The sequence below is a fragment of the Pithys albifrons genome, chromosome 9 (genome assembly GCF_047495875.1).
Source record: "Pithys albifrons albifrons isolate INPA30051 chromosome 9, PitAlb_v1, whole genome shotgun sequence".
Classification (NCBI taxonomy): Eukaryota; Metazoa; Chordata; class Aves; order Passeriformes; family Thamnophilidae; genus Pithys; species Pithys albifrons.
Genome location: NC_092466.1, coordinates 6,269,331 through 6,283,444, shown reverse-complemented (window position 1 = coordinate 6,283,444; position 14,114 = coordinate 6,269,331). Strand labels below are relative to the sequence as shown.

Sequence of the window (14,114 nt, the reverse complement as noted above, 5' to 3'; positions counted from 1 at the left end):
CTTTTGATCTCTTAAGACATTTATTTAACCTACTTGATTCTATGCATATGACTTAAAAGTAGAGGTGTTTTTGTGAAGATTTGGCTACATGTTTTCTTCTCATCCACCAAGTCTATGCCAGCATTGTTCTGTTCCCATTGAGCTGTTTGTTTGCAGATTAGTCCATACATAAAAGGTCTTCCAGGACCTACAAGCCCTGTGTTTCTATTCATGGATTTGCTGATGCTGAGTTTAGTTCAAGTCCATTGCTCCATCCTGGGTGCCCAGGAAATGGGCAGCACTTGCTGTAGAAGGTAGAGGTGGTGCATTGCCCTTCTCTGAAAACAAACAGGGCTGAGCTGAGGATAATTACTGGGAACTAGGTCCATGGATGGAAGTCCCCTTGAGTTCAGCAGAGATAAACCCATGAGTACAAAGGGTTGGTTTAATGTCTCATGTGATGCATTGGAATATAGTGAAATTCAAGGAAATTTGCTATCTTTGGTTTTCCTTAAGCACCTGTTCCTCTAAGCAACACAGAAAAATTATTCTTACAATAGTAAGGAAAAAAACCCAAACAAAAATAAAACTGAGAAAAAGCACATGGGACTTATGTATGTGCATCTGTACAAGTTATTAGGGAATGTCAAACCTCTTCTTGAAAGTGTTCCCTGAAAGTAAGCAGGAGCAACAGTCTCTATTTTGACTGTAAATACTTTACAGCAGGTGATTTTCAAAGGGTTTCAGCAGCATGTAGAACAGTGCAGGCCTAATCCATTTAACTTCAGCCTTTAAGTAGCAGCAATTCCACATCCCCCTGTGCTTCCCTCTGGGCATATTCAAAACCAACTGGAGATAAAAATACCTTTGTGGAGCTCTTGCTTTTCTGACATCCTCACTGTTCCTCTTGGCGTGTTTCAGCTCCTCACCAAAGATGTGAAGCAGCGGCTGGGATGCCAAGGGGAAGGTGCAGCAGAAGTGAAGAGGCACCCCTTTTTCAAGAGCATGAATTTCAAGCGGTTAGAAGCAGGAATGTTGGATCCTCCCTTTGTCCCTGATGTGAGTACAATAGGAAGAACACCCAGTGGGCTCTTTCTAGAGATTTATTTCTTTAATTACTTCTTGTTCTTAGAGCTGTCCTCACTCTCTGCATGGGTAGCTACCCTAGGAAGGTGTGATAAGTGGTAAGGCTGGAGTGGGGAGGCTGGGAGGAAGAAGAGATAGAGCTCTGTAAGTGTGTGTATGCAAGGGGGGGTGAACCTCCATGCAGAATGGTAAGATGGGGCTTGATTCTTTCCCACTCATTTTGCCACAGCCTTCCTGTGTGACACTGGAATCACTGGGAACCTCTGTATCATCATGAAAACAGTAATTACAGAGATTCAACTACCAAATGTCACCTCAAGCAGAGAAGGTGACTTGGACCTGAGAGAGCATTTTGAACTTTTTAATGTTCATGGGGCAAGGAACCCAAGACTGAGTCCTTACTCAGGTTTAACACAACAGACTGACACATACTGAAAGTCTTTGTTGCATTGGCAACAACAAAACTTTTTCCACCCTTTTGTGGTGTCGGTTTCTACCCCAGTGCACAGAGTTATCTGATTATTTTCCTCCTGCAGGGCTCTCTTTCTGGCTAGACCTTCCATCTTTAAAGTTCCCACATGGTTCCAAGTAAACACTGCCATTTTAACATATTAAGGAAAGTAACATATTGGCTGCTCTCATTCACATTGCTGCAAACAACCAAACCAAAGTGGTTTGAATGCTACAAACGTTTACTTTAGCTGCTCTGGTTTTGCTTTACATTTTAATATGTGGCCTAGTCATTCCTGCCAATTAGCCCATGGTGTTACAACCTGCTTTAGTGGGAAGAAATAGGAGACAAGCTACAATTTCTTTCTGGTGTAGAAAATTAGAAAACTCTGGGCTCAAATTTGGGGTCTGCTAAAGTGTGTTAAAAGCTTAGCTGTGGCACGAAAGGCCTAGAAGGCACCTCTTAGAGACATATTTGCTAAAGCAAAAGCACATAAATTTTTATGGCTATTTATTGGGAACTCAAGAGCTGCCCCTAATTTAATTTCTTTGGCACTTCATCCTTAGATTTCCCAGTCTTTACTGAAGACAGCGGAATCACTCAAAGCTACACAGCCAATGGCAGAGGTTGTAATCCAACCCATGTCTCTCCATGCTCCTCTAGATTACTCTGTCTCCACAAAAATGTTGTGGGTTGCAGCCATCAGGAATGCAGAGGGATACAGCCTTCAGCACATAGGACTTCTGTCAGGAGTCAGCTCAGCTGGGTCACAGTGTTCACTTCTAGTAAAGTACTGCAGGTCTGGATCCCTGGGCTGTGCAGTCATGGCACCATGTACAGACAGTAGGATTCAACATGTGCTGCAGTTCAGCAGGTCAGGCTGGTCCCACAAGCCACCCTTCAATTATTCCTGCACATCAAAGGGTGACTGTTGTTGATGGGAACTCTTTGGGCACACAGATGACCACACTGACTGTGACAGGTAGCCAGTGGCGGCTGTTCCTGCTCTCTGTGGCTGACTGCTGGAATACGAGCTCAAAACCACCTCACTGCAAAGAGTTCTGTCTCTGTCATCCCAGAAAATTAAGTAGTTCAAAAAGGCAAAGCCATTTGACTATTTCTTTGAAGAAATGCAGCCAAGTTAAAAGAGTTAATAGAGGTGCTTCTGGACAGTTTCCAGCAGCAGAGCTATTAATAAAAACAATGGAAAAATGCCAAACCTCTTCTGTTTTCTTTAGCAATTAGTATACATTCCTTTAACTTTTAAGCTGCCAACTCCACAGCTATCTAAGCAGGAGGACATTCTATCTGAGGCCTCTTTTCAGAGCTGTCTCATAATGTTTTTCTCTTGTTTCCCCTCTCAAAGAAAGGACTACTGAAGGATTTGATTTTTGTTTTCTTGCTTTCTCTGTTCTTTTCCTCTCACCTCTTAACCAGATGGTACATGAGTGACTAAAACCTACTTTGATGCTTTAAGGACTTCAAAATAGGAAGCTTAATGTGCTTCAAGTGTGGACAGCCTTTGATGATAAACATGCAGGCAGAGCAAGCCTGGAGAAGGAGAATGCAGACAGACACTTGTTGTTAGACATTCTCACTTGACTGAACCTGTGAATGAAAGCACATGGTCCGACTCAGGAATATTTTTTCTCTTGTTGTTTTTCTTTTTCTTCCTGCTGAGACAGCCCAGAGCAGTGTACTGCAAGGATGTGTTAGACATTGAGCAATTCTCCACAGTGAAAGGAGTTAACCTGGACCAAACAGATGATGATTTCTATTCCAAGTTTTCCACAGGATCAGTGTCTATTCCATGGCAAAATGAGGTAAGGATGTATCATAGTAAAATGACTCCAATAAAAGCCCTAACGCAGATGGTTTAAGAGGAGCTGTATGTTTCCAGTAATGTATAGATACTGGATAACTTGCCAGACTCTAATGCTTTCATGAGGTACAAATGGCCTCTTTCAAGATCTGTAATGTACCACAGATGTCAGGTTCAGGTGACTGTATCTGTTGGCTCTGTGTATTTGTGTAAATGGGCAAGGATCCTCCTGTACTTCCTTCTTCTGGATTTCTACAGAGGTGTTTCAACAACAGCTCTCAGGAACTTTTCTGGGATAGTTGGAAGTCCTAAGAGTGCTCCTCCACTGGTGATCCTGAGCTCACTCATTGTCTTGTACCTGCAGTGGGTCCCAGCTGTAGTAGCTGAACCTTGAACTGCTCTGGGGTTTCCAGATCTGGGTCTTTGTTTCTGTTTGATATCAAAACACAGCCAACAGTGGATTTCATAATCCAGCTCTGGATCAGACAGCAGATCCATTGGGCAGAGGGGTGCTAGTAACTGAGATTTTGTAAGCATGCCTGTCTTTACCGTATATTTTCCACAATACTGAAGGAAGAAACAGAAGGTTTTGTGAGGTAGTTTCTAGCATAACTGATGTGCAAACATGGGAAACAGACTCAGCCTCTCTTTTTCACACATCCTATTTGCCTTCTACAGGCACCAGCAGGAGCCCAACTGTTCATTCTCCTCACATATTGTTGACTTTGAACAACCTGACACTACTGGAATTTGTTTAATGCAGATGTGTCATTTCTTTTTTTCTTTCTCATTGTGTTCCACTAGATGATAGAAACTGAGTGCTTCAAGGAGCTGAATGTATTTGGACCAAATGGTACTATTTCACCAGACCTAAACAAAAGCTACCCCCCAGAGCCACCCAAGAAAGGATTGCTACACAGAATATTTAAGCGACAGGTGAGATCTTTTATGGCTAAGACAAGGAAATTCCCACACATGGCCAGTGTCACAGCCATGTTCTGGTAGTACTTTTGGTAGGAGAAAGGCAGAGTGTCTTAGAGACTGGCTTTCACAGTTACCTGGTAATTTCCTGGCTAATACTGCCTATCCCAGGTTTTTCATTTACCTCTTGTGACTTTTTGTTTTTTAGTACCAGAGGTTTCAGTGTTGTTCATGAATTTTGTTTCCAGCAGTTGAAAACTTCTTACCCAATCTATTTTTCAGTGGTATGTGTTTTAAAAAAAGGAGAATGCAAATTTTGAGGGAGGTAGTCATGGCAGGAAACAAAGACACTAAAGAGAGCAGACCAGACAATACATGATGTGCAGCTTTCATGCAGCCCCACGGCACCACTTGCAAATCTCAGTAACCTTCTTAGACTGATCTGGAGTGTTAAAACCCTGCCTGAGCACTGGCAGGTATCCTCTGTAGTATCCTCTGTATTAGTCAGATTTAGCAGATACTGACATTTTGCAGTGAATTGATTTGACTCCTGGAGTTAGAGTGAATCTTCTTTGCTACATTCCTCAAGAACTGCCATGGTCCAGCTGACCTAGAGGGAATACAGGTAAGAAAGTGGAGAATATTTTACATCCAAAGATCTTCAAACAAAAAAAATCTTGCAGTCCAGTCAGTACCTTATCACCATAAAATGAACAATGTTGGACTTAAAAAAATAACATGGCGTATTTTGGAAATCTAATTGTTGTCTTCCTCTTTCTACAGCATCAGAACAATTCAAAGAGTTCTCCAAATACAAAGGCCAGTTTAAATCACCACATAAATTCAAATCACGTAAGTTCAAACTCCACTGGAAGCAGCTAGTTCCAACCCAGTGTCATGAAACACCATGTTGCATCCTTCCACTAAAATCTCTGGAGCTTCTGTGGATGAGAGAGCCTCCACCGTTGAGTGAAAAAAACCAGGATCTCCCAAAATGGAGATTTTCTATCCATTCCTTCCAGTGGAGCCTCACATTTTAAGAAGAATTTTCCACTCAGGTCTGTTTTTGGAGGTGGCACTCAAGACTGTGTGAATCAAATTTGTCTATTTAGAACATTGCAATAGAAATTCAATGAACATGACTACTTGCACGTATTTAAATAGCATCATACTAGAACTGAATTTTGTCTTTATTATTTTTAAAGAAAAGTTTTGTAAATTTCTCTATTGTCTCAGTTTACATTTTGTACATTTGTATTTAAATGAAAGTCAGACTTTGGAGGTGTATATTTTCCAAGCAGCAGCTGTAAAGCCATGTGTTTTAAGACATTTTTTTAAAAGAAACAAAATGTGACTCAAGACTTCCAGAGCCTCAAATGAGAAATCATTCTTTTTAGCAATTCTAGAAAATTCTTCATCAATCACTTTATCAGACTGGGGTTTATTGACATGCATTTTTATGGAACAGTTTATTCTTAATTATTTTACATCTGTATATTTGGTTTACAGCAACACTACATTCATTTCTCCTCTTCGTTAGTTTGTAATGTCTCCCATTAAATGCTAAAAGGTAAGATTTTGATGCATTCAAGAATGCTACTTGCCATGCTCAAGGTTTGTGATGTCATGGGACCAGCCCAGCTGAGATTTGCACTTCCTTCTGTTGTTATTTCATCAAATAGTTTTTAGTTACAAAAGGAGCCCTATTTTTAGCTCTTTTCTTTCACTAGTTTTTGTGCTGCTTCTGATGACAGATAGAACAAAGCTGAGTGAGAGGTGACCAGGAAAGCAAAAGTCCATATATTCTTCAAGGACCTCAAAGCTGCACCTGCTGAAATGAGAGCAAAACTCAAGGTACTCTCCATACTGCAGTTAAAAGTCCAAAGCCTTTACACAGTTACTCATATCAAACAGGTAGGAAGAGAGAAGTCCAGCAGTCTGGTTTGTGCTGATCAAGGGATTTGTGACAGCTTTCTGGAGCTGAGCTGTGGAGTTTTGGAGTGAATAGCAGAACCTATAGGCTGTGTCTGCACTTGGAGTCCTTCCGTGAGTCATGTAAACACCCCATAACTCCTCCCCTCAATTAGATCCTCAGTTGAATAAAGTATCAGCTATGAAATAGTACCTCCCACTTTCAGTTCCATCATTCTTTGTCCAGGATCCTTTAACCACTGACAAAAGCATTGTCCCCACTGATACACACAGGATCAGTCAGGATCAGCAACAGTACCTCAGGCATCAGAATCATGCTCTTCTCAAGTGTGCCACTATCTATTATTGTTAAGAACACCAGAGCAAAAGTCTGGTTACTTCCCTTCACCAGGAATTGGAAAACCTTTGTCCCTCCCAGCAGCAGGCAGGATCTCTATAGCCCAATGTGTTCTTTAAAGCATGTTGGGTCCCCATGCTCTTTACAATGTTGTCTGCAGTATACTGATGATTTTGGGTCATCAGAAACATCTGAAGACCAGCCAGGTGTGTCTGAAACCCTGCCAGCTTGTAGTGCAGCTGTCCCAGGGTACAAGGAAACAATAGTCTCAATAGTTAAATTTCATTAGACTATCATGTGTATGTTCTATGTAGACAATGCTGAGGGGGGAAAAGATGCAGGTTAGTAATGACAAATCTCTGAGTGAGAAAGACACAGGAATTACACAACAAAGCAGCTTGAGGTCATGAGGGAGGGAGACAGAACAGGAACAGAATTTGCATAAAGCAACTGCCAGAGAAAAGGCAAGAAAAGGAGATGAGGCTTGAGCCACTCTCCCATGTCAGGTGATGACATTACAGGTCTTGTAGCAGATGCAAGATTTTAGAGAGGTAGTAATAGATGAGAATGATAAGCAATTTTGTCTCTCTGAATCAGCTATAAATCACATCTGTAATGGTTTCAGCTTCCTGGAAGTTAAACATTTTAGAGGTGAAAGCCACAATGCACAGATTGGGCTGATACCTCTAGTGCTGTTCTCATTGCCTGACCTAAAGCTACCTGGAATTTGACCAGACACATGATAACATTTTGGATGAAGACACACTTCCTCTGGGAGGTCTTTACAGGCCTTCTTCAATGGCACATAGTATTTCACCTGATTTCCAGAAGTGCAGATGAGAAGTGCATGAACAGATCTTAACCAGGCACTGAATGTGTATCAGTGTGCCTGAGAGAAGACAAGGTATCTTAGCTCTTCTGAGAGAGCTGCAAATATTGTGCATCTCCAATCTGATTCTGAGGCATCACCTTCTAATAGAATGGTGTACAATGTGTTTGTGCACCCTCTGTTGGCTTCATCCTCCACACTGATGCGTGGGAAAGAGTGAAAACCTGAGCCCTGTGTTCCACAACTGCTATTGTGTCACTTGGCAGCGCAGACAGGCATCTTCCCCATCAGAAAAATGTGACTGATAATATCTCCCTACCACCACGGGGGAGGGAAAAAGGTGGTTGTGGGAAGGTTTAGTCCATTAATATTTCATTGGTTAAATCTGATAAAACTGAAGCTGTTGGCCCAAGGGCTTCATCTCCTACATGTTACTAATTAGACATATGAAGACTATCATTTTCTTTCTTTACCATCTCCCACTTGGAAAATAAAAGTCTAATAACAAACCCCTTACTGAAAGCTGGTGAAGAACTTGCAAATATAGATTGTAGCTGGCCTTACACCTCTTAGATGCCACCAGCCTTAACTAAGTGGGAGTGACTGCTTGGTGACAACAGTGAATGACAGAGCATGTGCCTTGCTCTGCTCTCCTTTCAGCTGGGACAGTTCCCCACTCAGCACTTCTAGGACTCTACAGGGGAGACACAGGGATGGTGCAAAGTCCTGGAAGGATGGGAGCTGCATTCATTGGATACTTGGAGGACACTGTGGTAGGGTTAGATGTCCTGAATCCTCAAAATGGTATGGAAGAAGGATGCTTATGTGCTCCTGAGGACATCAAGCCTGGGATGGACTCCCTCTGAATACCAGCTTCTTGGGAGCAGTGAATGAGTAAGGGGAGAGACCCAAAAAAGGCCAATTGAGGGAGATTTCATGCTGCATCCCTGAAGTGTGTCTGTCCTAAATGACTATGAACAGTATTATGATGTTGAGGAAGCAGAACCTGTTGTACTTTTTCAGTGCCCAGCCCTGAAAGTCTTAATATGGTACATTTCTAGTGCTAATGAGCAGCCCTAGGGATCTTTCTGTCAGGGTTTTCCTACAACAAAACCTGCAGGATTACTTTTGTATTACCTTTTTTTTTTTAATTGTTCAGCTCACCTTGCATTCAAAACTGGAGTAGGGCCACAATCCTCTTACTTCCACTGTGTGACCTGGTGCAATTTGGGCTCAGAACTCAGGGTTGAAGCCCTGCCAAGGCAATGCCCTGCAAGCCAGGTTTCCACAGGCATTTGGCTGTTGGCTCTGTTGAGTTAACTTTAAAAAGCACTGGGAGTTGTGGGCATTCAGGAACTACTGAGAAAAAAACCTTACAGTTTCATCATACAACCTTGAAGAGAATTTACAGTGAGATCTTTAGTATTTAGATTCCAGGTGAATAGTTTTTGAGGTGGGCTTGCACATAAAGGAGCAGAAAGGAGGGGTTCTTGAATAGCTTTCCAGACTGATTGATTTTCTCTATCTTCTTTTCAATTACAATACAAATTCTTTCCAAAAAATCCATATGTTCAGATCTGGTTGCTTGTTTAAAATAGACATGAGCAAACTTAGCTCTTCTTAAGAATCAGAAATTGTGTGATCTGATACTGAATTGTGCAAGCATGTTTTTATTTCTAAAGCTTTACTGAGTAGTTGGATGAGCATTAATTAGTTTACAGGCCTTTATGAGTCAGGTGTTTGCTATTACTTTTCTACAGTGTCTCAAGGTTCAGTTGAGTCTTAGAGGATTTTTCCCACTCTCTGTTGGATGGAAGGCTTTTTTTTAAACAAAAGGATAATAAAAGAAAAAATAACGAACTCTTACACGTGCACTCTTGACCTGGATTATCTAAAAAGAGATTTTTCACAAGAATGGCCATGCCTCAGATGTTGTTTCTCAACAAAAACCTGCTTGTGAAGTTCAGAAAAGTGTGAAGACAATCAAACCAAACAGGTACTGGAGATCCAGCTGAGCGTTAGGAAACTGCAGAATTCAATCTCACAGCGTTGATCTGCCCCTGCTGATTGGAAACTCCTGGGAACTGGCAGCCCAGAGACATAACAGCTCTCTGTAAAAACAGTTTAATACCATCTCAGTTTGCAGTCACCCCAGAAACTGTGGCTAAGAGTGCCATCAGCACTGGGAATTAAGCTTAACTGACCCAGTAAAGCATCTGACTTGAAGACACTGATTCTTAAGGTCATTCACCCAGACCTCAGGATCCAGCTTGAATTCTTTGCTTTAGCTGTCAAAGCCTCACATTTCAGATCTAGTTGATCTTTTGCACTAGAGATGCCTCAACTCAAAAAATCCCCAATACATAAAAAACCAAGAAACCAATCTGCAATAGTTGTAAAACCATGGGCAGGATGAGGGAGACACACAAGCTGTGAGCTCTGGAGGGCAGTGTGTGAACTTCAGTGTGTGTATCTTCAGCAAGGGTCCAGTTGCAGCTGCTGTCCCGTCCTGCTGCACATTCTTGGTTCTTCACATGTTGGTCACAGTTTCTCCAGTCACCTGGGAATTGCACACACAAGGCCATATTACACACAGAGTCTCGCCCATGGCTCAAAGACAACGTTGTCTCGAGGAGGCTCAGAGGGAACAGTTTGATGAGGCAAGTAAGAATCCCCTCAGGCTGCATGAAGAGCCATCACACAGGTCTCTGTTCCCACATAGCCCAGCCTCAGTCAGGAGTTCCTGCACAGGCTTTTCTGGAAGAGCAATAAATGTACATCCTCACAGCACAGCTGCTGCTTCTTGTCCCCAGTGTCCATGGACCAGGCAGCTGCAGGAACTGGCTTCATTGTGGGCAAAATATGGGTGTTTTAACCTCTCTCCACAATTAGTTGTGATCATTACTTTTGTTCAGCTTGCATTTGTAATACTCACTTAAGTTGCTGGGTGTAGAGGAGATCAATCATCAGATATTTCTAGGCATTTCCATTACAATCTTTGGAAAGATTGGATTTTTCTTTGAAAGAACATCCTTGACTTAGTCTGCCACTTGGCATGTAGTCAGTCTTCCTTTGTGAGTGTAGCATGAAGCAAAAAGTGGTGTGCAGGAGCTTTAGGAGTCCAGACTTATAGGCTCTCCTACCCAAGGATGGTCCCAGTCTGGGTCAGGCTGTGGGGAGGTACATTTGGCAGTGAAGTTTGGGAGAATTGGTCTGTTCAGTGGCTCTATGGAAAGCAGCATTCCAGAGTTGTCTGTCTCAAACCTTTCACAAAGTTGCCCTGCAATTTAAAATGTTACTAATTATTTAGAGTAAGAACAATGACTAACACCCTCATGCTAAAACTGAGAGAAAGTCTGCATAAGTTTAAATTGTTCTCTTTTGTGTGCTGGGCAGGATACAGTCTCTTTTATTCTAAATAATAGTGCAGTGCTGGCTGATAATAATTGTCTACCCCTAACAAAAAAAAAAAAAAAAAGCAGAAAGAAATAAATTGGTTCAGAGAATTTTTAAGTTATTTCCTCTATGGAAAATAAAAAATTTCATCAAAGAAGGTGAAAGCCAACAATATGCTACAGTACTATATGCTCACCTCCCCCAAATGTCTCTGTGATAACACAAATACAAGCTGCTGCAGTTGGATCAGCTAAGCTGGTGTACTGACAAATGGGCTTTGTGAAAGAAACTATTTTAAACAGATTGCTGCCTATTCACTATAATGAATATTACTGCTGGCACATATGTATTCTCCTTGGTTTATGTACTGGAGCCAGGAGTGATGATTTGTATTCCTATTCTGCCCATGTTTTTCTTCACTGCCCTGTGCAATTTTATTTTCCTGTTCTTAATCATAGAGGGATGCTCTCTGTCTGTCAGTTGAAAGCACTTTGGAGTCTGTGCATAAACGAGATCAATATCAACTCTTTGTGTTATTATTTAAGTGAAATGGGCTAAATATAGCTGCTCTTATTTCCATGACTAGGGAGATGACTCTTCTAAATTAGGGCTCTTTTTGTTACTGGTTTGTCTTAGTTCCTTAGAGATACTGAAACAGAGTGCACTGCACTTCTGTAAGACATTTGCAGCAGACAGTGAGGTGAAGTGCAAGTGTTCAAGTATTCATTTCTTACTTAAGAGCTCCCACAAACACTTCCTCTTTTTTTAGATAGGAGATAAATTGTTATGAGGAAGGGAACAAAATAACATTCATTGGTTCAACTATTTTGGCCAAGCCTGCAGAGGATTCCCAACATCACCAGTGGAGTGAGATGCTGTGTGAAGTCCCAAAGAGGCATCTGTGGCAAACGGGGTCACCTCACTGCCCAGCTATGGAAACAGAGGCAACATGCCTGGGATCAGCAGGCTCCGAAGGGGAACTCCAGACCTTCTGGAGAATCTGTAGAGAAGATTCACTCCTAGAGAAGAAACATCTCAGGTAGTGGCTGGATGACAAGTGTGTTCTCCTTTCTCATCACCCCACACGCAGCTGGTAGAGGTGTTTATTAGCAAGCTCAAACAAGGTGTTTCGTGTGTATTGAATGCGGGCTCCCTTCATTGCATTTCTTTTAAACACTGGACACTCTTCTAAAAGACTGAACATTTTAGCCTTTTGAAGGTGAAAGTTGTAAAAACTTTATTTTGTGTTTCTGAGCAATGTAGATAGACCTAAAGATTTCATGAACTATCATGTGGTTGCCCATATCTGACTAATAATTAAACTGTAAAATTGCAGTCTCATATTAGGGTTAGTCTTTTCACCTGCTTTAAAAATTAACAATCATATTTGGTATATAAACACACACAGAATATCCTTCTGATTGAATTTCAAGAGCATATCCAGGATTAAATGTTTTTAAGCACTTCTAATACTGTAGTCTATAAGAGGAGCAGACACTTCTAAAGCAATGTTAAAAGTTGTCTTTCATAACTGAGTCAACAGATCATTTTTGTAATAAATTAAAGCAAGTGTTCTCAATTAGAAGAGCTAGTGGCTGTTGGTATTGTACAAAAAAATCATTCTAATATCCAAAGGGTTGGGGTGGGGACGGTCTGTTTGGTTTTGTTTCTCTTTCCAGGGAGATCTTTAACATTGTTTGATGAAGTTAGTTTCATTTTGGGATTGTTACTGAAGATAAAGGCTTCTGTGTTCTATGGCTGCTTGGATTCTTCGTACATAATGTCCTAGTAATGTCACAGTGCTGCTGTATCTAGATCAAACCACTGTTTTGATTGGGGTTTTTGGCTTTTTTCGTTGGTTTTTGTTTTTTTTAATAAATTCCTTAATTTAAATACATGAAAACTATATGTTTTTCTTTAATGAGGCACATAATCACATGGAGACTCCTGAAGTCGTTGGGATGCTGAAGATGATTCCAGTGAGTGTGGGGTGCAGCCCATACCTTGCTTTTGTGGCTTCATATATTTCATGTTTTCTGCCCCATCACATCTTCGCAGAGTCTGAGGGAATCAAAAACCAAACCGAGGTTGTATCTCACTTTGTGAAAGTTCAGATTCTCATCTGAAAGCAGGTTGTGTTTCCCCTGAGATCTCCTTCCTCTGCCTTCCCTCCTCACCTCCCCTGTCTCCCTCTGCACCGTCAGCCAACACAGCCCTTACAGCCTCAAAGGTAAGTTCGAGGAGAGGATACAAACTCACCAGCAGGGACACATGAACCATCTTTTTAAGTAAGGTGAGCACTGATTTATGAGGCCCTACAGAGGACTTTGCCTGAGCTCCAGTTAGGCAGAGATAGTGTGTTCACAGAAGAAAACCAACACCCAACCAAATGTCCTGTTCACTATTCCACACAGAAAGATCTAAAAACAGAGATAAAGAGTGGCTGCAAAATCTCCAGGAGGAAAGTGATGCACTGCTTTTCTCTAAGAGGAGAAAGAAGAACTTTTTCAAAGAGACATGAAGAATATTTTTATGAAACTGTTAATGGCAAGCAGTGTCTGCATCAAGTTTCATGAAAGAACATTGTGAAACAGATTATCTGCATGAAAGCAGCTACATCCAACAGCCAAACTCAGTAAAACCTAAGGTATTAGACTACATAAATTCAGGTCATGCATATTATCACTTTCCAAACAAACCCAAGCCATTTTTCACAAGATTTTAACAATCTGAGAGGATGTGAGATGAAATTTTATTCCTTCTCCTAACAGTTCTTGGTGTTTGGTCTTTTTTTTCCTCTCTGTAACTTTGTGTCTTTTCTGCACAGCAACATCTAGATATGTTCCCTCTGGGGAGATGTAATCTTCCTTAGACTTTTCCACTACCTCTGACATGAGTTGTGCAACTTCTCAAAGGAAAGTCATGACATGATTTTGAAGGAAATCCAATTTAAAAAGCATGTCAACTTTTTTTAATTCCGTAGGGTGCTTTACAAATAAAAAATACCATAAATGGGCCTGACTGTGAAATTTAAGGTCTATGGGGTTCTTCTGTGGGAGGAAACACTACAAGTTTCTGCCAAGTCAGAGTCTAATTTTGGGGGGTTTGTAATTCTGTTCACTTTTGATATTCAGTGAAAGTAAAATATAAAATTAAAATAGGGCCTGTTAAAACCTGGGGCTCTGACTTGTCCTGAGTGTAGAAGAGTCCCTGCCTGGAGGCTGAGCAGCTCAAATAGCCCATTTACAGATGCTTGAGTAAATCACAGAATCATAGAATCATTAAGGGAAAAGACTTCCAAAATCAAGTCCAACCTTTGACCAAACACCATCAAATCAATGAAACCAAAGCACTGAGTGCC

The 14,114-nt window shown here is 41.3% G+C and overlaps 1 protein-coding gene across 3 annotated transcripts in view; it reads left to right on the top strand.

Annotated features, from left to right (window-relative positions):
- Positions 1 to 12,650, top strand: part of GRK5 (G protein-coupled receptor kinase 5) — a 162,428-nt gene extending 149,778 nt beyond the window's left edge. For all 3 annotated transcript variants that reach the window (XM_071563031.1, XM_071563033.1, XM_071563034.1), the window contains 4 exons: positions 901 to 1,038; positions 3,202 to 3,339; positions 4,143 to 4,274; positions 5,043 to 12,650. In XM_071563031.1, coding sequence (XP_071419132.1) covers positions 901 to 1,038; positions 3,202 to 3,339; positions 4,143 to 4,274; positions 5,043 to 5,141 — 507 coding nt within the window. In that variant the 3' untranslated portion in view covers positions 5,142 to 12,650. The remainder of the gene's footprint in view (positions 1 to 900; positions 1,039 to 3,201; positions 3,340 to 4,142; positions 4,275 to 5,042) is intronic.
- The last annotated feature ends 1,464 nt before the right edge of the window (positions 12,651 to 14,114 follow it).